Source organism: Enoplosus armatus, chromosome 3 (assembly GCF_043641665.1).
Source record: "Enoplosus armatus isolate fEnoArm2 chromosome 3, fEnoArm2.hap1, whole genome shotgun sequence".
NCBI lineage: Eukaryota > Metazoa > Chordata > Actinopteri > Centrarchiformes > Enoplosidae > Enoplosus > Enoplosus armatus.
The window spans coordinates 179163-201326 of NC_092182.1; the positions used below are offsets into that span (position 1 = coordinate 179163).

At 41.0% G+C, this 22164-nt stretch overlaps 1 protein-coding gene across 1 annotated transcript in view; it reads left to right on the top strand.

Moving 5' to 3' along the window:
* The window catches only part of LOC139282313 (dihydropyridine-sensitive L-type skeletal muscle calcium channel subunit alpha-1-like), a 48704-nt gene that overhangs the window by 3740 nt on the left and 22800 nt on the right, over positions 1-22164 (top strand). Inside the window, exons 3-25 of the mRNA XM_070901938.1 lie at positions 1509-1648; positions 2896-3038; positions 3312-3464; positions 4254-4459; positions 5020-5123; positions 5242-5387; positions 7204-7285; positions 7938-8098; positions 9742-9967; positions 10554-10761; positions 11304-11424; positions 11527-11641; positions 12767-12869; positions 12970-13039; positions 13137-13269; positions 18210-18339; positions 18453-18512; positions 19086-19192; positions 19367-19454; positions 19539-19646; positions 19755-19807; positions 21206-21352; positions 21587-21788. Of these exons, the coding sequence (XP_070758039.1) occupies positions 1509-1648; positions 2896-3038; positions 3312-3464; positions 4254-4459; positions 5020-5123; positions 5242-5387; positions 7204-7285; positions 7938-8098; positions 9742-9967; positions 10554-10761; positions 11304-11424; positions 11527-11641; positions 12767-12869; positions 12970-13039; positions 13137-13269; positions 18210-18339; positions 18453-18512; positions 19086-19192; positions 19367-19454; positions 19539-19646; positions 19755-19807; positions 21206-21352; positions 21587-21788 (3006 nt within the window). The remainder of the gene's footprint in view (positions 1-1508; positions 1649-2895; positions 3039-3311; positions 3465-4253; positions 4460-5019; positions 5124-5241; positions 5388-7203; positions 7286-7937; positions 8099-9741; positions 9968-10553; positions 10762-11303; positions 11425-11526; positions 11642-12766; positions 12870-12969; positions 13040-13136; positions 13270-18209; positions 18340-18452; positions 18513-19085; positions 19193-19366; positions 19455-19538; positions 19647-19754; positions 19808-21205; positions 21353-21586; positions 21789-22164) is intronic.

Consider the following 22164-nt stretch of genomic DNA (forward strand, 5'->3'; position numbering starts at 1 on the left):
AGCAAGAGCAGACCACACCATGCAAATTACATGTAAATTGAATGATGATTGCCACACAAGGCTTACTGTACATCCTGTTACCAGTAAGTGGCACAAGATGACCAAAAAGTTTACATTAAATTCAAAATGGGTGACTTCCTGTTGGGTGTAGGGCATGCCTCCAAGAGTTTTTTTAGTCTTGGCATGATACACCTGCCTACTAAATTTCGGACATCTACGTGAAAGCGAGGGCTGCTTCGTTAAAAGCGCTATAGAGCCATTTTGCCACGCCATTGTGCAAAACCCATATAATATCCATTTTTCCGCCACTTCTGACGTGTATGCAAAGTTTCCTGACTTTTCAAGCATGTTTAGCCCCTCAAAAAGGCAATTTATTGGGGGGAAGAAGAAGAAGTATTTTTCAAAAAACAATAGGGATTCGCCACCGACTCTCAGTGCTCGGGCCCTAATAATTAACTATGGAGACTGCCAGTACCATGAAAAGCTACGCAAATATGAACATGTCTGTATGCATGAATAGATTAGACTCTTTCTCTTGTCGGTTATTGTGGTCATTTTCAAAAGGAACACCCTGACGTAGAAGTAATCCAGATACGATGCATGGCAGAGTATGCAGCTGAAACCTTACAATATATATTCAAAGCAGTCCTACGATGTAATACATTCTGAAAACTTGTTTTAATTTAGGGGGAGCACTTTTCCTTGAGTTTACGCCAACGATCTGTATGTCTGAAGTGTCTGATTTATTAACACTGCACAAGACCTAAAAGTATACAAGTTCATGTTCAAGTAGTAGAAGAAGTACAAACACTGTATAAACATAACTCCTCACTGCTAGATGCCACTAAATCCTACACATCCCTTAGAAAGACAATTTACTTTCTTTTAGATTTTAGATTTTATTGATTAGCTTGGGGACCAAAGCCTGTAATTAAGAACTCATTTTTGTATTGTAGTGACTAGATTTGTTATTATTTGAATTACTTTATATCCAAGGACAGGAATACAAGGACAATGTTAGGCTCACATATCAGTTTGACACCACTAAAGGGCACTGTCCGGGTTAAAATAGCTTTTCACTGCATGCCTCTGCTGAAATGGGAGAGGTCATGAAACATTCCAGTGGTGTGTGAGTTTGTAACATGTGACATGAATAGACAGAAGTAGATTAGTGTGACATGCAACATAAAACTCTCATAAAGTTGTGAGAAATGTGAGCAGGGGAGATGATTTGACTACTCAACCAACAGTGGAAAAACAAAGACACTGACAGCCTCATTTTGCTTAAAAAGATAATTGATGTAAACCGCAGATACAATGATGTAAATAACTCAAGGACTTAATCACTCTATCCCTGACAAAGTCTGATATGTTGTATTTTAAAAATATATCACAATGTTGTCAATAAATTAAAACCAAAACTGCATGAAATAACACTACTAGAAGTTCTTTTAGGTTAATTTACAAGAAACACAGATTGAAACAAAGCCATTGCTATTATTTTACAGGAAAGCCTGGAGTACATCTTCCTCATCATCTTCTCTATAGAGTGTTTCCTGAAGATTGTTGCCTATGGATTTCTTTTTCATGCAGATGCATACTTAAGAAACTGCTGGAACATTTTGGACTTTGTTTGTGTATCTGTTGGGTAAGTTGATAATATACAATGTTCTGAATGGCCAAAATGCTATACTTGCTGTTTTTTGTCTCATTGCTTTGCAAAATAGTGGTTAAGAGGAAGTGTTTCAGAGTTTCTGTCAGCTAAGAAGGTCCTGGGTTTGGTGGTTGGCCCTGGTCCATTCTCTTTGGATTTTGCATGTTCTGACAACATTCCAATAGTTTCCCTGCAGGTGTTCCTGTTTTGGCTGTCCTCCGATGAGGCCCAGTCACTTAAATATATTTCAATGAAAAGACACATTTGAAACAATATGAGGAGCAGTAAGACTACTTAATCATAACGTCCATAAAGTGTCCTTATGATGACCGTGGAGAAGACACTGTTGGACAGTGGTAGGCCACTAGTGAACCCTGGGGCAAATCCAGCCCTCCAACAAAAATACTTTGCCCCCCAACAAAACCTGAAGTTTGACAAATGAGTTTTACAGTAATAGCTCTGTTAGTGCTCACTGGCTAATGGAAAAAAATATTTCTCTTCTTGATAAACCTGAAAACAACACATTTTGAAGATCAGTTTTATTCTTGTAACATATAGGGAGTATAATGGAACCTGGATCTTATCCTGCATCTTTCAGGATAAACCAATACTGCTGATTCAAACCAGACATTTCCTGCTGTTGCTTCTCATTGAAGCTTTCCACTACCAAACCAGAAGGAAATAATCACAGAGTTAGCAGAGCTTTTCTTAGGAATGCTATTCTACGATAAAATCAGGTCTACACAAAGAGATATGGAGATATTTAGCACTAGTTGGTCAGCAGATCAGTTTGAAATAAAAAAAAATAACAAGCAGCTTCAGTGATGAAGAGCAGCAAACAACAGGCTCTTGAGGCATTTTCTGCAAACCAGCACACCTTCAACACATCATCAAAGTAAAGTTTTTTTCACCTTGCTGTGCTGTGCAGTGGAAAAGCACTTGCACGGCTCAGCTCGGCACAACACACCACTATTGAGAAACGTCTTAAAAGACTGCTCCTTAATTTCCTCCATTCCTCTCTCCTCACATCTCTCACTCTTCAGTAGGTAGGACAAAGACTCAAGTGAGGGAAACATGGATACAATTAAAGGAAAAGCAGAAGCGTTGTGGCACTTGTCAATGAGCATAGTCAGAGGAGATGCTCACTGCTCCCCAGTGTATTCTTGGAACTTTGAATCGTCATCAACCATGTGATATCTCGATATCAGAGAAAATATCATGTTCTGATTCTATCTCTCCAGCCTGTTCACTGTGGTTGTGGATGCCATTAATCACCTCAGTGGAGTGGAGGCTCCAGTAGGAGAGAAAGGTGGTGGCTTTGACATGAAAGCTCTGCGGGCATTCAGAGTCCTCCGACCGCTCAGACTGGTCTCTGGGGTCCCCAGTAAGTAACTGGTCTGCTGTTGAATTGCACAGTTAAATTGTAGAATTACATCATTCTGTAATGAATGAAGTTAATTTTATTATCATTGTTATTATATCAGTAGAAGTAGTAAACGTTTAAAATCAATGATCTACAGTCGTGGCGTATTTTACACTTATTAACGTAGATGATGATTGCTTGCTTGGAGAGAAAACACATTGTGGTACAATTCAGATTTTTTTTTAGGAATACTGATTTGATTTATTCCAAGATGCCTTCCGTTTTCCAACTTAGGCCTGCAAGTGGTGATGAACTCCATCCTGAAGTCCATGCTGCCTCTTTTTCACATCACTCTACTGGTCCTTTTCATGGTCACCATTTACTCCATTATGGGATTGGAGCTCTTCAAGTGCAAAATGCACAAGACCTGCTACTACACAGGCACAAGTACAGTATGCAGCACAACAGGGACACAGCCATCTGATAACTTGATATATTGTTTTCAAAAAACAGACTTAGACATTTTAGGCACATATTGTAAAGTTGTAGAGAAGTTGCTTCTGCATTAACATAATAGATTTTATCACATGTCTGACAGCGCAGTGTTTTATTAATCTTTACTTAATCTAAAATGACTTCATCTTATCAATGATGGACATTAAGTCAGGCTATGTACTTTAGTCACTTTTGGTTTGTGAGGAAAAAGATGCCACACAGGTGACATGGCCAGAGAAAGAGAAGCCTTTTACTCGACATGTAACTGTCTCATTGACATACAGGGGATATCGTCTGGGCTTTCATCATTGTTGCCCATTGCAGCCCAGTGCTGTTTGTGAGGTCCACAACTGTGTGTGTGTGTGTGTGTGTGTGTGTGTGTAACATGTAACAAGGTGAACTGATGATGTGTCTGCCCTCACAGTAAAAAATTAGTTAAGGTTGATGGAATGTAATGATGCATGTACATAAGCATAGTAGAAAATGTGCACAAGCCTAAAATAATGGTTTTATGGTTAAGAAGTAAGCTTCATGTTACAGTACACATAGAAAAGTGATCCCATACACTTCACATCACAGAAAAAAAGAACATTGTATTCTGTATTGGCCAATACTGAGTTTAGTTGGAGTTGGCATTGGGATGGAAAAGGTCAGATAGCTTTACATTCTCCCACATGTACATATTCACAATCGCACACAGAGATCAATACTAACATTACATTCTCCTCTTCTGGCCTTCAGACATCATTGCTACAGTGGAGAATGAGAAGCCGGCTCCATGTGCCCAGGCAGGGAATGGTCGCCGTTGTACCATCAATGGCACAGAGTGTCGAGCTGGCTGGCCAGGCCCAAACCATGGAATCACACACTTTGACAACCTGGGATTTTCTATGCTTACTGTGTACCAGTGTATCACCACACAAGGGTGGACCGATGTCCTCTACTGGGTAAGGTATTAGTCTAGTCTAAAAGCAGTTTATGATGAAAAAGCATAAAATCTTTACTGTACTTGTGTTTCCTGCACAGAAATACTCCATAGCAACCACAGAACATCCACAAAGCAGCAAAAAATGTAAAACATGCTCGAGAAAGTGTTCATCCTCTGGTTTATACAAGAGTCTGTTTACGAGAGCCTCCATTTGGAGCAGCATCCTGTAAAAAAGTTACCTGTATTATGACATTTTCCAAATCTTTGGGAGAATGGTTATATTCTTATAAAAAGCATTCAGAGCTTAGCATGTCATGATCTTTTGCAGTTTCGGACTTCATTCAGTGTGATAAGCTTGGCAATGTCCCAGACCTACCCTGCATGCTCAAAGCTGAAACTAATATTGATTTTCTTGCCCGACTCTGCAACAAAAGTGCATTTCCCATGTAAAGACACTTTTTGTGGTATTTCTCACATGGGAAATATAGCTGAGTTCTTTTAATTGTTGGTTATTGCAAAATTTCCGTTACACATACTTATTTCTTTGATAAAGACTAAAACGTGTGCTTTGTCTGACAGGTTAATGATGCTATAGGAATGGAATGGCCATGGATCTATTTCACCACACTCATCCTGGTTGGCTCCTTCTTTGTGCTCAACCTGGTTTTGGGTGTGCTCAGTGGGTGGGCATAATGATGATTTATTTTTTGTAAATCCATTTCTCCCAGCCATGCTCTTCACATAATTTCTCAGTTTGTTCTGTCTTTCTAATCCAGATTGGTTGTCTTTTTTCCCCACTAGTGAGTTCACAAAAGAACGAGAGAAGGCCAAATCCCGTGGAGAGTTTCAGAAGCTGAGGGAAACCCAGCAGCTGGATGAGGACCTCAAAGGCTATATGGAGTGGATCACTCAGGCTGAGGTCATGGACAATGACCTGGAGGGACAGGGTAAGACACAAGACACAAGACACAGAACAGAACAACTGTCGAATAGAATAGACATAAGGCGGTGCCAGACTGGCAACTGTCAAACCTCCTATTAGTACAAGTTGCTCCTTTTTTTAAACTTAACGATTAATGTACTCAATTCGTGTTACGTCTTCCTTCAATGAAATCAAGTTTTCCTGGAATTTTCATATGAGGCAGAGCTCTTTAAGATAACACTCATTGCTGGAAACTAAACAACATAGAGCTTATAGATCCAGACTCCAGTTGGGTAAAATGAGTGTCCAACTGGCAACTAGTAACTAGCAAATATTAACTAAATGATGGTTTTAACAATCACCCCACTTATTAGATATGTGAACTTTGTTGTATGTGACGTGTCCTCACTGAATATTACATTTCATAAAACTGTAATGATTTTACAGTGCTGGATATGCTAATAGTTCAGATCGTTTGGTTTCACGTCAGTCAAGGAAAGTCGAGGACAATCTTTAAAGAGCACCTATTATGCTTTTCCTTATTTTCTGTCATATATATAGTATTACAATGTTGGATATTCCTATTAAACGTTACTAAAGTTGCCAAATAATGAGGAAAACATATGTAAAAGTAATCCCTGTGAGCCAAAAGACTTCAGACTGCTCTGAACGCTCCCTTCGCTTTTCGTGTCTTACTTTCGTGAGACCTATTACGCAATAGATTCTGTATTTTCTCTGATGGTCATCTGCTCAGGGCACAGCACTGACAGTATGCCCACGAAGTAGAGGGACGTGCTCATCCATCCGCTCAGCTTATATCCGCTTATATAGCTATCTGTTCATCAAGAAACTCCGTAAATCAGAGTTGAGGCAGAGCAGCTGGAGGACACGAGAGGGAAAACCAGAAAACATTTTATCCATAAAATGATCAAGTTTCACCCAAATCAGTGAAAAAGTGAGTTTTTCCAACTTAGTTCTAGTCTCATTTGTGGTCTGATGAACAGTAAGTTCATCAAATTCAGTGCCCCATATTGCTATTTTTCAAGCTAAATTACTGTTGCTGTCATGCAGTCGACCACAGCAGGGCGGGCCGAGAGAGAGAGAGAGACAGAGGCTTCTCCCTGCCCTTCATGAGCTGCAGGGAGCTGGCCAATCAGAAGAAACTGGGCTTTTAAGGAGGCGGGCCTTGAAGAGACAGGAGCTCAAACGGCTTGTGTCAGAGGGTGAACTGAGGGGCTGCATGAAGGGCCACAATAAGATGAATAAGGATCATAATTTGATCTGTGAGTCATGCAAAGCTACTCCAGTGGTGTCCCAGAGTAAAGCTATAGAGCTGGAAATGAGCATAATACCTCCCCTTTAAAGTGAACCATCTACTTTTGGGAGAACATTTGCAAAAGACTATTTTATGTACTATGTGATTTATTGCACAAGCGAAACACAGTAAAGTGAAGTAACTACAGTAAAGTAACTGTTAAAATGAATAATGAAAATGAAAATAATGAAAGAAATTGAATAAATACAGGTGGAATATTAAACACTAATGCCACAATCAATTAAATGTAGATTAAAAAAAACATGCTCAAAAAAGGATTAAATGTTGATTAATTGTTGTTTTTTGTTGACCTGCTGAGCCTTTTAACAGGGCGGTGGGGGTACTTGAGGACGGTCATCACACTGCAGGTGTTAATAAAAATCCAGTTAACTGATCTACAGTAGATCTCATCCAGATTTGCTCTCCTTAGCTTTTAACACATCTTGTGACAGAGAATATCACAAAATGTGTACACTGACTTCTGACTAACTATAGAACTGTACCTATTTGTGTGTGTTTTCATCAGGCCTGCTCACCACAGAAAATGGAGGATCAGAGAGCGGAAGCGTCAGCAAAATGGACACAATGCAGCTGATCATCTATTACTAGTCAGTAGTCTTGTTATCTTTACATTATGGCTTTTTTTGTTTAGCAGAAATTTCATAATATTCAAATTTAAAAAGGGTGTCCAAACTACGAATGTATACCCTTGTGTCATTAAGGCCCAATTGTGTCAGTGACAAAATTTTAAAAAGTCTTCTTTCATCACATAATTAAAGTTTTAACATAAAATATTTTCATTAACATCAACATTTTAGAAATCCTGGGACAGATTTCAGTTTAAAACCAATGGAGTTCAGAAAACATGATAGTAGTGTGGAATGAAATCTTCAGTCATGAATTGCAGTTAATCCTTTTAGATATATGACATGACATCATAATTCCTGCACTATCCTCCTTCCTGTGGTCCCCCTATCCTCTTCATGTCTTCCTCCTTTCTGTCAGGAATTACCAATACTGTTTAATTTCGAGAGATGTATTCCACACAGGAAAAATCACAATTCTCATAAGTTCTTTGAAGAAGGAAAAGGATTGTTGTACTTTAGAACTTCTGGAAAACACTAGAAGCTTGTGGTGGAAAGGTGGAAAAATAATGGAGGTCATCAAAGTCATTGAAAAGTCATGCTATTTTACTTTAGGCCACTATGAAGACTCACCATTTTTCTTAATTCAACTTGTCTTTGTTCCCATTTTGTGCAGTAAGCTGGCTCGTAAGTGGAATCGCTGGTTACGCCGTAAATGCAGAGTGTATGTGAAGTCCAGACTGTTCTACTGGTGGGTGATCATGCTTGTCTTCTTCAATACGCTGGCCATCGCAACAGAACACCACAAGCAGTCTCAGAGACTCACAAACTGGCAAGGTCAGAACCTCACACACTGTACATGCCTACATGCATTTCATCCTGTTTAGTACGAGACAGTGTTCATTAATCAGCTTCCTTTTAGTGAGAGCAAAAGAAACACTTAATCCTGGAGCTGAAAGAAGGATGATGAATACAACATGGCTGTTTCTCAGATCCAGACCAACATGGGATCAAATGCAGAGAGGATTATAGAGAGACCAATACATGATAACTGTTGTTGTTTATATATTTTGATATAGAATAAATTAACTACCCTGTGAACACTTTTTTCAGTGGTTAATAATGATCAGTTAATGAATTGATGCATTGAATATATGATTTGCAAAGCGATGAATGAAAGTCTAATACATAATGCTATTAAAAAACAAGTGTTGGTTCTGAACGCACCTCTCATTAATGTTTTTTGTAGAATTAACTGGTTTCTGTGGACGTAGAGGAAGATATTTTCAATGGATTATATTGAGCTATTTCCTCCTGACCATCTCGTTGGCAGAGAATCGCAGACCTCAGACCTCTGAAATCCAGAGCTCTTTACACATAGCTGACAGCGTGGATGCCATTATTAATGGTTTAAATCTAAAGAGATTTAACAGGCTAAGTAATTGACAGGTAAGGTGTAACAATGCAGTGCAAGTAGTGTAGTAGTGTCATAGTGGCAAGCTCGAGAGCTCAGAGGTTCGACAGTCTCATGGCCTGCGGGATGAACCTGTCCCTGAGCCTGGTGGTGCAGGGCCAGATGCCGCCATACCGTCTGCTGGGGCAGTTGGTCTCTGTGTTGAGAGTCAGGGTGGAGGATGTGGTACTGCCTATCCACACAGCCTGGGGTCCACCCATCAGGAAGTTCAGAATCCAAAACATGGTTTATCAGTCCTCTGTAAAGCACTTTGAATTGCACTAACCTGCATGAAAGGTGCTATACAAATAAAGTTTGATTGATTGATTGATCCCTCCTATTGATGCAATCATTACATTCACTATGAGATAGACTAAGCCAGCTTGCCATCGGTCGTTCGCGTGCATTTAGTAGAACTATACATATGACAGTGATGTGTATTATTTGTGAAGAAGAAATTAACAACAACAGTTTACAGGTTGTGGTTCAAGATAGCTAGAGTTTCCAGCTGTCATCGATGTTACTTTTTGAGTGGAAATAACCACTCATTCGACTTATTTCTAGCTGTAGTTACTTGTAAATGTTGAAAGCTGAACCTAATTCCTCATGTCATGTTCAAGTTGTAGCTACAAGTTGTGCTAATTAGGCTACCACTAAAACCTGTAGTGTTTCTGTGTTGTCAGCCATCAAACGCTGATAACAGATCTCAATTGGATTTTTGCGTTTTAGTCATTTATAAGTTCTTCATTGCTTCACTTTTGAATTTTTGATTGATTGATGACACTGATGAACAGTGCAATGTTACTTTCTGTAAAATAATAACTTCATGAACTGTTTTCAAAGGTAACAAATGATTAGAACTAACCACTGAAAGTGTAAAAAAATCATTCATCTCCAAACTCCAAATCTCCCATGCTGTTGAATGCTGATATAATCTTAGAATAAGTTAATAACTCTCTGTTTTTTGTCTTTTTCTATCCCTCACTCTGTCTCTCGTGTTGGCCCCAAACGCATCCACCATCAACAGACAATGCCAATAAGTTCCTGCTGTCTATGTTTGCCCTCGAGATGTTCATGAAGATGTATGCCCTAGGCTTGCCCTCTTACTTCATGTCGCTCTTCAATCGCTTTGACTGCTTTGTGGTGTCCACCGGCATCACAGAACTCGTCCTCGTCCACATGGGCGTGATGTCAGTCATGGGCATCTCTGTGCTGCGCTGCATACGCCTGCTTCGCCTGCTCAAAGTCACCAGGTGAGAAAGCCTTTATCAAGCAGAGCTATTATGTGCACTTGGTATGTAGTTAGCAGTATGGTCATTGTCCAGCCAGTCTGTCATTACACTTTACTGACTGTTTTGTATTCCCCCCTTGAATGATGTTCTTTTAGGTTTTGCTGTTTGATTGTTGATGCTTCAGGTCTCTTGAAGCACAATGTACACCGTATGCATGTGGCTTAAATAAAACCTTTAACAAAGCCTTAGCTTTTATATTTGGTGTGGACTGTAGATCACAAAAAGACAGGAGATAGCACATTATGTCAGATTATGTCATGTCATTTTTATATGGCACATTATGTCAGATTATGTCATGTCATCTTTATATAGCATAGTGTTACATTTTGCTTTAGCTTGTCTTTCAACTTTAGTTCAATTAGGAGACATCAACTGGAAGTGTACAACAATATGTACTGAGATTAGCAACAGAGAGACTTTGGCGATTAGACTCCATTGTTGTGAAGCATCTTCATTAAGTGTAGGATCACTTGAAGATAGGAGAGTTGACAGGATGTTGTGAGCAGAACATTATTGTATTATTATTGAATTGATGTTGTGTGCCTAGATACTGGACATCTCTCAGTAATCTGGTGGCTTCCCTCCTGAACTCGGTCCGTTCCATTGCCTGCTTGCTGTTGCTGCTCTTCCTTTTCATTGTCATCTTCTCCCTGCTGGGTATGCAGGTGTTTGGAGGGAAGTTCAATTTTCCCAACCAACCCAAACCTCGCAGCACCTTTGATAGCTTCCCTCAGGCCCTCATCACTGTGTTCCAGGTACAAGAGGGTTGTTGTCATGGCTTCCACTGTTCTGAAAGCAACGTACTGAGTAAGGTGACAGTGGGCTATTTGGAGCTCCTCTAAGGCCTGAATGGGCCCCAAACTGTCCTGGTTGAATTATCAGTAGTACAGATCAACTACTGCATTGAGAGAAAATCTAGTTCTTTGATAAAAGGATTAGAATTCTGTAGCCCCCGCTGCTAACGGTAGGCTGAAGTTAGGAAAAATGCTTTGTAGAACCCTCAATCGATCAACTTTCTAATTCTGTGGCACTTTTAAATTAATCTTGCAATCGTACAACAACGCTTCCTGAATTGTTACAGTTCCTACATATGCAGGTCCATAAGTATTCATAATCACTAATCATAAATTGAATAAAACATCTTGATTTCTCAAAAAACAATGTTGAAATATTTTGAATGAAGTCTTTAGTATCATTAAATTTTCCACAAAAATCCCATAATATGATTTCAGCTGTTGATGAAAAACACATGCTGATAACGATGATGTGTAAAATATATTTATATGTATAAATTAAGATCCTGACTGGTGAGGACTGGAATGCTGTCATGTACGATGGCATCATGGCTCATGGAGGACCCAGCATGCCTGGTATCCTAGTCAGCATCTACTTCATCATCCTCTTTGTCTGTGGAAATTGTATCCTTATAGAGTGTGTGTGTGTATGTATCTGAACTCTAACCATGACAACTGCAGTTCAATTCAATTGCCAGTCAAAGTCTTTGACTGCCTTGTCATCAGTCATCCTGCTGAATGTCTTCCTGGCCATTGCTGTAGATAACCTGGCAGAGGCTGAGTCTCTGACGTTGGCACAGAAAGAGAAAGCAGAGGAGATAAAACGCAAGAAAGCACTCAGGTGAGTTTTCCTAAATGCTCACAGTGAAACATATTGAACTTTTCATGTTTTATTCTGACCTGCAATCTCAAGCGCAGCTATGACTAATACATTTCCACATTATTATGCTGGCCGTATCATTGACACTACTAAGCCAAAAGTATGTGGACTACACAATCAGACAGGTAGCGTGCTCCTGGCCTCTGCCATATAGGAAAGCCTGATTAATCGCTCTAGACCACGGTGTGCTTTACACCACTCCAGCTTCTCTTCCGCTTTGCCTTTATTGGGTGGTGACAGTAAAGATAAAGACAGGGAACATGGAGATGGAAAGGGGGATGACTGACTGGAATTGAACAAGGCACCTCATGGTTTTATGGTAGACATGGCTCAGGCAGCTTTGGACACACATCCCAGTTCTTCTTCTTCTACCTGTGTGTGTGTACTCTATGTTTCCACTTAAATACTATTTGACAAAGTAATTGGACATTAATTTAACCTGCCTTCTGTATTTATACTCTGTACAGGTCAGTCCGACCAGTGTGTGAGTGGAGTTCACTGCTCAGACAATGAATGCAAGCGAGACATTTAATTTCTTGTTCCTTTAAATGTAATTATCTGCATCTGCATTCTGTTTGTAAATTAATTACTTTATTAATTTTATTAGCCTAAATGTTTTAAGGAAAGTGGAAATTATGTATAATACAAAACCATATTTCTACCTGATGAGATTTTCAGCCTGTGCCAGCAAAAATATTTCATGTGCTTTCATTGTCCGAGCAGTGAACACCTACATTGCTGTGTAGGCTGGACGGTTTAAGTAGGTTACTGTTTTTAAAGAAATGTGCAGATGATTGTCTGTTTATTTTAAGTGAAACAAAGACAATTTCACATTGTTTCCCTGAGAAACTTAATATCATGTTAGAATATTAAATAAAATATTCATCTTTACACAATAGTGTGAGGAACAACTCCACTATTGTAGGTAGATGGATGGATGAATAGAAGAATCAGAATCAGAAATACTTTGTTGATCGCCAGGGGGAAATTACACAGAATGTTGTATCAGTCCAAATAGTGTAGAGACATATTACTTTAAGTTAAGGAGAGAGAGAATGAATTAACCACTCACACTGTTGATTTTAGGGCCAACATGCCCGACAAGGTGTCAGAGGAGAAAGCAAATCTGGCAAAGAAGTTGGCTGAGCAAAGGGCCAAGGGTGTAGAGGGCATCCCTACGACTGCCAAGGTGAGGCATCCTAGAGCATTCATCCCCCACGTCAATAAAACAATATGGTATATTTTTTCTCTTTCTTACCTTTCAACTATTCAATTTTTAAAATCTGCAGCTCAAAATTGACGAGTTTGAGTCTAATGTCAATGAGATCAAAGACCCTTTCCCTCCAGCAGACTTTCCTGGTAAATCCCAATGCCTCCATACTATATTGTTAATCATACTATTCCAAACTCAGAGGTGAAAGGCATCTCCTAATCCCTCCCTCTTTCTGTTGGCTAGGTGATGATGAGGAGGAGGACCCTGAGATCCCAGAAAGCCCAAGACCTCGTCCTATGGCAGATCTTCAGTTGAAGGAGGAAGCAGTGCCAATGCCAGAAGCCAGCTCCTTTTTTATCTTTGGACCTCAGAACAAGTATGGTGCTGGTGATTGTTGGTATGATAGCAACGAAAATGGTTACAATGATAGATAGAAATATAGATTCCTAGTCCAAAAAAGCAAAAAATGACATTTAATAAAAGTCAAATAATATTTAATATTGACACCAAAATTACAGAATACAAGCATATTATCACTGTTATATTATGTTAATTATCTGCTTAATAGGCAAGCTGGGCCAAAGTGCATGTATCATGTTGCTATATTAATATTAGCACTTTGTGTGACAAGTTTTTGGCAGGTAATTCATTTTGAAATGACTCGTGGCACGCGGCTGTGTTGTTTGTTTTCTGCACAGGTACGCAGGGCGGTCAGATTTGCGAATGGAATTGCACCATAGATGATGTTTGCATTGACAGGATGTGTTACTATCTGCCTGCAGTTGCCATGTGTAAAAGTACAGGTCTCGATTGGTCTTTGGTTAGGTTAGCACTTTAGAGGGAATACATGGTTGGTTTAAGTTTTGCTTCAATAAAACTTGTTTCATATCATGTTTTGCTACTTTTCGGCAGGGGAAAATTCTATTCTTTATGGCCATGATGGACATTTGTTAACTTCAATGAACTGAAACCAAACCTGACAGAGGAGATGACAGTGAAGATATTGATGCATGAGGTGGATGATGGATGGATGATAACCCTCATCCATCACCAAATATTTTGGTTTAGTTTCTGTCTGCGTCTAGTTGTTAACCCCAGTGAACTGAAACCAATGGAGCTCAGTGCACAGTTGGAAACACGAGAAGAGAACAGCAACAAGTGGAATGGCAGCAGAAAGCTGGTCGAGTTCAACGGGGGTTCAGCATCGATTCTTGTTGTTGAAGGCATGTGTTGTGGGCTGTTAGCAGCTGGTATAGCCATAAGGTTGAGTGTAAAGCTAGTGTGTGTTCCCAAATTCAATTACGTTTCTTTATCAAAATGAAAAAACATTATTAGGATGGCATTGTGAGAGTGCAGGGAGTCTGCGTTCAGCCCTGCCGTACATGCCGTGCACAAACCTGCGTTTTCTTTTTCACAAAAGTAAAATGATATTTTAACAGATGGTGTGGAGTCTTTGCAGTCAGCTAATTTACTGACTGTGAAACAACAAACCAATCTGTATTACATTGATCTATATTAGCAATGGTATCACTAGCTAGCTACGCTATGCCAGGACACCAGTCCAATCCAGTCTGGATGAAATTAATTTTGCTTTCCAGATATCACTCAATCAGATTTCCAAATTTACTGAATTTAGGTAATGTGATTACATACTGACTTTCTCTTGAAGTGGGGACATCCATTGACAATTCATTGTAGCAAATGATAGATTTAATGAGTCCTTTTTTGATCTCAGGATCTCAGGAAGAAATCTAGGAACTAAATGTTCCCTCCACATGTAGATTAGGTAAAATAGTTTGATAATGACACTGGTGTTTGAGAAGCAGGGTCATGTTCTTCATACTTAGTGTTGCATGACTCTGATGTTTGCATAAACATAATTAATGGATAAAAAGGAGACATGCAGGGGTGGAAGAAGAGACGGAAAACACATCACATGCTTAGTGTTTCAAGGTTATTTATTTTTGCTTTAGAATGTAATTACAATGAAATTGGTCAGGGGGTGGAGGAGGATATTCTAATTGTTTATCGATATTCTAATTGTCTGTTGTGAGATATTTTTACATAATTTCCAAAAACATTTGGGCTACTAAATAATTTGAATAATTTATAAGACATTTAATCATAACCTGATTATCTGATTACCCGATTATCAAATAAAATAAATGATTTTTAAACAGAATATCACTGTGTGTGCACTGAAGCACTGTGGTTAAACTGATCTGTAAACAATAAAAATATAGATTAGTGTAGGTTTTTAAGTAAAGTTCAGATTATGTTGTAATACATACATCTTGATCAATCCAATATGGCTGCCTCGGTCTGTTGGAGCGCATTGTTTTGCCTTGTTTTGTTTATAAACAGCGTTTTTTGTTTTGGTTCACGGAGCTCTTTCACCCGGGAAGAGCTCATAAACATCAGGGGAACAACTCCAGTGGATTTGTTTCCCGAATTTCTTGCTCCCTCAGCTGTTTTGTGGGACATTCTGGTCAAAGGTGCTCTCACCTTTGCAGCTCTATGTCAACGTAGAGGGAAACGTGCCGGTGCGCTCCTGCGTCTCCACCGGCGAGGACAACGCACACCGTTACCTGGAATATTTCTCTCTAACGTGCACTCACTGGGAAATAAGATGGACGAACTCCAGCGACTGATGAGGAGAAACAAGGACTTTTATTCATCTGCTGTTTTGTGCTTCACAGAGACATGGCTGGGGGAAAGAACTCCCGGCGTGATGCTGCAGCTGGACGGATTCCAGCTACTCCGAGCGGACCGCGACGCACACCTCTCCGGCAAAACAAAGGGTGGAGGGATTTGTTTTTACATCAACAGTAGCTGGTGTAACGACGTGACACTGATCCGACAGCATTGCTCTCCTTCCCTGGAAACCTTTTTCATTAACTGCAAACCTTGCTACTCCCCCCGTGAGTTCGCTTCATTCATTCTGGTTGGTGTTTACATTCCACCGGAGGCCAACGTGCAGGACGCACAGCGCGCACTCACCGACCAGATACTGGAAACGGAGCAGACCAACCCGGACTCCTTAGTTATTGTCCTCGGTGACTTTAACAAAGGTAACCTCAGTCATGAACTCCCCAAATACAAACAGTTCATCAAATGCCCCACCAGGGAGGGGAACATTCTTACACCACAGTCAGTAATGCTTTTCACGCCGTCATCTGCACTGCACTGGGACACTCTGACCACGACATGGTCCACCTGATTCCTGCATACAGGCAGAAATTAAAACTTTCTAAGCCTGTTGCGAGAACATCGAAGAAGTGGACCAGTGAAGCTGCGGAGGACCTGAAGGCGTGTTTGGACTGCACTGACTGGGATGTTTTCAGGACTGCTACCAACAGTCTGGATGAGTACACAGAGGCTGTGATGTCATATATCAGCTTCTGTGAGGACTGCCTCACCCTGGTGCCATCTCGCACCAGGGTGAGTTATAACAACGACAAACCCTGGTTCACAGCAAGACTGCGACAGTTGAGGTTGGAAAAGGAAGAGGCATTTAAGAGTAGTAACAGAGCAGAGTTTAAGGAGGCCAAGTACAGGTTTAGCAAGGCGGTGAGGGAAGCTAAACGACTGTACTCGGAGAAACTACAAAATCAGCTCTCCTCCAATGACTGCTTCTGTGTGGAGGGGGCTCAGGCAGATAACCAACAACTCAACAACTTCTACTGCCGCTTTGGAAGACAATGGGACAGTCCTGACACCATCCCCCACACCATCACCCACCAGCTCCAGCCCAACAGCCCCAACCCCCTCATCACACCTGGGGCTGAACTCTCACACCTCTTACCACCACAGTGCCCCCCCTCCTCCAACATCGACACCTCTGTCTGTCCTTAAAAGAGATGTGAACAGGCTCTTCAAGAGACAAAACCCCCGGAAAGCTGCTGGACCAGACTCCATCTCTCCATCCTGCCTGAAGCGCTGCGCCAATCAGCTGTCTCCGGTGTTCACAGACATCTTCAACACCTCACTGGAGACATGCCACGTGCCAGCCTGCTTCAAGGCCTCCACCATCATCCCTGTCCCCAAAAAAACAGGGTCCACAGGATTAAATGACTACAGACCCGTCGCCCTGACCTCTGTGGTCATGAAATCATTTGAACGTCTGGTTTTGTCCAACCTCAAATCCATAACTGACCCTCTGCTGGACCCCCTGCAGTTCGCCTACAGAGCCAACAGGTCTGTACTTGGCCCTACACTTCATCCTCCAGCACCTGGACTCCGCAGGATCCTACGCCAGGATCCTGTTCGTGGACTTCAGCTCTGCCTTCAACGCGATCGTCCCAGCTCTCTTCAGGACAAGCTCTCCCAGCTTAACATGCCTGACCCCACCTGCAGGTGGATCACAGATTTCCTGTCTGACAGGAAGTAGCATGTGAAGCTGGGAAAGCACGTCTCAGATTTGGGGACGATCAGCACCGGCTCCCCTCAAGGCTGCGTTCTTTCTCCTCTACTCTTCTGCCTGTACACCAACAGCTGCACCTCCAGTCACCAGTCCGTCAAGCTCCTGAAGTTCGCGGACGACACCACCCTCATTGGACTCATCTCTGGTGAGGATGAGTCTGCCTACAGGTGGGAGATTGACCATCTGGTGTCCTGGTGCAACAACAACAACCTGGAGCTTAAAGCTTCAAAGACAGTGGAGATGGTTGTAGTCTTTAGGAATAGCGCAGCCCCACCTCCCCCCCTCAAGGCTGCGTTCTTTCTCCTCTGCTCTTCTCTCTGTACACCAACAGCTTCACCTCCAGTCACCAATCCGTCAAGCTCCTGAAGTTCGCGGACGACACCACCCTCATTGGACTCATCTCTGGTGAGGATGAGTCTGCCTACAGGTGGGAGATTGACCATCTGGTGTCCTGGTGCAACAACAACAACCTGAAAAAACCCACTGGTAGTGGCAGCGGCTACTATGTGCCCTTAGCATTACTGGACAGTGCGTGTAAAATTCAAACTCCAAGACCATCAAAAGTTGCTACAGAAGAAAGTGGACTAACAGCTGATCCAGCTGTGTCACTTCAGATGATGGTTAAGAAGAATGGATGTCTCATTTCTCTAAAAACACATTTCCTCTCACCTCTCATCTTTTCCTTGCATCTGTCCTCGTTTCTTCAGTGGAAGGGACAAAGATGAAGAGGTTTGTGTGATGAATGGCATTTTCACTGCCCTCATAGCTACAAGCCCATCGGAAAGTACTGCTCCTAGAGCAGGGAGTCTTTTGGCTTGGTCTAATGGTGGTTAAAATGGTGTGCACTGGATTGCCTTTAAAGTGTCAGTCAACTTGTGTTTTAACCATTTCAGGTTCCGGAAGCTCTGCCATCGTATTATCAATGCAACTACTTTTACCAACATCATCCTCCTCTTCATCCTACTGTCATCTATTTCTTTGGCTGCTGAGGATCCCATCGACCCCATGTCCTTCAGAAACCAGGTGACAAAGTGCATGCCTGTCCCATTGTACTTTAAATATTTAGTTACATTGAAAATGTTTCGTTGATATTTTCATAATTATTATTAATATTACAAATAATTTGACATTTTTAGGTGTTGGCCTATGCTGATATAGTCTTCACTTCAGTGTTCACAGCAGAAATTGTGCTCAAGGTAAGAACAGGCACCCCAGTTAATATTGATGAAACAGATGGGTGATAAATGACAGAACAAACCAGAGGTGATGTGGAGAAACAATGACTCCAGATGCTTCCTTACAGGAGATGAGGGCTCACTGAACGGTAAGATTATGAAAATTATGTGAATAATATGCTGTGGTCTTCACAGTCACTGGATCTCAATCCAACTGAACTGAACCATTCACCTCCAATTAAGTCCCACAGACTTGGAGAATCTATGCCAAGCAGTGGTGCAGTGGTGAAGCTGTTCTGGAGATTTGTGGTGGAACATCTCTTTTAGACACTTCATGTTGGGTTTTCCTTTCATTTGTCACTCACATGTATATTATAATGTAATGTAGCACAGATACCATTTTTATTAATTCATTTTAGTTAGCAACAACTTTATGGTGGTTAAGACAACCCTATAATTTCAAAGCCAGTATTAATAGTTTTGAGTTGTAATAATAAGCTCATAATTCATAAGCTATACATCATAGCTACAGCAGGAACTTGTTCTTCTGCACAGTTGTTGTGCTCATAATGGGTAACAAGTATTATTTTTCAGATGACAACATATGGTGCCATTCTTCACAAAGGGTCTTTCTGCCGGAACTCTTTCAACATCTTGGATCTCCTGGTGGTCAGTGTATCTCTCCTCTCAATGGGCATGGAGTAAGTCCTCTTCATGCAAAGACCTCTATTCTATATCTATATCCTGACTTTTGGATTGGAAGGCAACGCCATGTGCCATTGCACCATTAGACTACACAACAATCTGTTGCCATAGAGTCAAAAGGATACATCAGTAAATGTTGCGTAAATGTTGCCTATATTTGTATCGTCTAGATCCAGTGCCATCTCAGTGGTGAAGATTCTCAGGGTGTTAAGGGTACTCCGGCCCCTGAGGGCCATCAACAGAGCCAAAGGACTCAAGGCATGAGATGTCTAGAAATAGATTTGCAGTTTTAAAAATGGCCTCATACTGACCTGATCACCTGACCTATCTCTGTCTTTGTAGCATGTGGTCCAGTGTGTGTTTGTTGCTGTCAAGACCATTGGAAACATTGTACTGGTCACCATGCTGCTGGACTTCATGTTTGCCTGCATTGGAGTCCAACTTTTCAAAGTGAGAAAAGAAAAAATACAATGGCACACTGTTGATTAGTGCTGTATTTACTAATGAAAATAACATTTGTCTATCTGTCTCATAAAAGCACCTTTGTTGCCTTCCCAGGGCAAGTTCTATGCCTGCACTGATCCTGACAAAATGACTGAGGAGACATGCAAGTAAGGAGTTTGTTGTGTTATTAGAATACAGTTTGTTGCTCTTTATTTTGGTGGTGTTGATTTAATCTGCTGATAAACTGCTCTGCTCTAGGTATGTTCTGTACCAAATTATTCATGTAATTAAAAGTGATTTTAACTTGGAAATTTGATAAAATCTTGACAAAATGATTTTGTCGGTTTAATTAAGGTCCACTTCCTAGCTTTTTCCAGGGCTTTTAACCTCGTCTCAGGCCTGCTTCAGTGGATGGAGTTGACGCAGTTGTCATCACATGACTGAGATCAAGACTGAAGTGATGCGTGACGACCCATAATCATTCTTGGATAGGGGGAATAACGCTCTGGCTTGTTTGTTTTTCTTTTTTCTTTATCAATCACAATCATCTTGGGTGGTGCTAAGCCCAGGATGCAGCGATGATGCCCTTGTAAAACAGTAACATGCCGATAGCAGAAGGGGAGAAGAATTCAGACTGAAATAGTCGGCCAATGACAGAATTATCCTAATAGCCAGATCCAGTGAGTCAGACTACATCACATGTGACAGCTTAGGGGAACATAACATCAATGAAGCAGCAGTGACTGGTGACAAGTGAACTGAAAACTGGACACTGGGAAGAGGTCAAAAGTCATCACTGACCCAGAATCAGTGGACAGAGAGAAAGATCAAGGAGGACATTCACACCTGACACCAGAGACTGAAGGTGCTTTCCATTTGGTTAATATGGCTCCTCTCTCTCCTCTCTGGTGTCTCCTCCTCGTGTCTCATCTCCTCCCAGCGGGGATGTGAGAGAGATGGGAGGTACAGAGGGCATGGACTTACCAAAAGGGACTTCCTCACTCCCTCCAGCATAATTTTGAGGAGACTGAAACTACTCATGACGCACAGCATCTCAAATGTCAAACCAAATGACCATGCCACTGTATTTCTATGGTGCAACTGTACCATGATATTGTACCGTGTCATTATAAAATACCCTGTGCAAGCACAACTAGCATTAAATAAACAATTATCTAATTTAAACAGAAGAAAATACAGACAAAGACAAATACACATTCAACCTTAAATGTAAACATGGTTCCAAGTCTGTGATATGCGGTTGAAGGCTCTGGAAAAAGTTAATAAATGGACCTTGATTAAGATTATCTAGTCAATCTACTGTTTCCAAGGTAAAAAAAAAGGGTTAAAAAAACCTTTCAACCATAAAGGTAATTTATATTTTATTTACTCCATCCATTTTCTGCCACTCCAGATCATATTTGTTAATTTGATTACATCATTTAATTTTTTTATCATTAGGCATTAAATAAAATTCCATGTGGTATTAAAAAGGTCTTCAAATGTAAAATGACTGTAGCCCTGCATCTCACCTGTCTGTCTTTCTTTCCCATTTTGTGGCTCAGAGGCTGGTATATAAAATACCAGGAAGGAGCACTTCATGAGGTGGAGGTCCATAAGAGGGGATGGACCAACGCAGAACTAAACTTTGACAACATCCTCAATGGGATGCTGGCTCTCTTCACCATTTCTACCTTTGAAGGGTGGCCAAAGTGAGTTACAATCTGGTTTTTGCTAATTATTTTATGGTTCCTGTACATTTTGCATTGACAGCTTCAAATTCAGTAATCTGTTGTAAGCAGCATCTACCCATTGTATACGTCGTTTAGTCACCTGCATGGAATATATCACATTTTTATTGATTTTGGGTATATTCTTTTTGTCTGTCTGTATATTGTGTGTGTGAGTTATTTTTATTGTGGGTGTCTTTTTGGTTATTTACCTAGGATACTATATAAAGCTATTGATTCAAACTTGGAGGATAAAGGCCCAGTGTACAACAACCGAGTGGCCATCTCAATCTTCTTCATCATCTACCTTATCCTTATCGCCTTCTTCATGATGAATATATTTGTGGGCTTCGTTATCGTCACCTTCCAGGAGCAAGGAGAGCAGGAGTATAAAAACTGTGAGCTGGACAAAAACCAGGTATGTTAAAAATGACTGGAAATGAAAATGTCTCTGTCTCTGCCTTTGGACGAGGTCAGGACTGAGCGCTTCCACACACACACACACTCACACACACTGAACAAACAGCAACGCAACTTGACAGCAGAGGCCACTTAGCAAGAACTGGAGACCATCCTGTGATGGGATCACAGCAGCTGTGACACAAGTCAACCCATGAGGACTCAGCAGTCATGGGTCAGCTAATGCCCCCTTCCCTTCTTCCTACCCTTCTACTTCCGGCGCCCTTACTTAGGCCACACCCATCTACGAACTTGGCCTTCATTTTGATCTCAACTACACTCCCGTAAAGTTTCATGACTGCCATTCGAGGCTGATAACCCCATGTCACCCCATG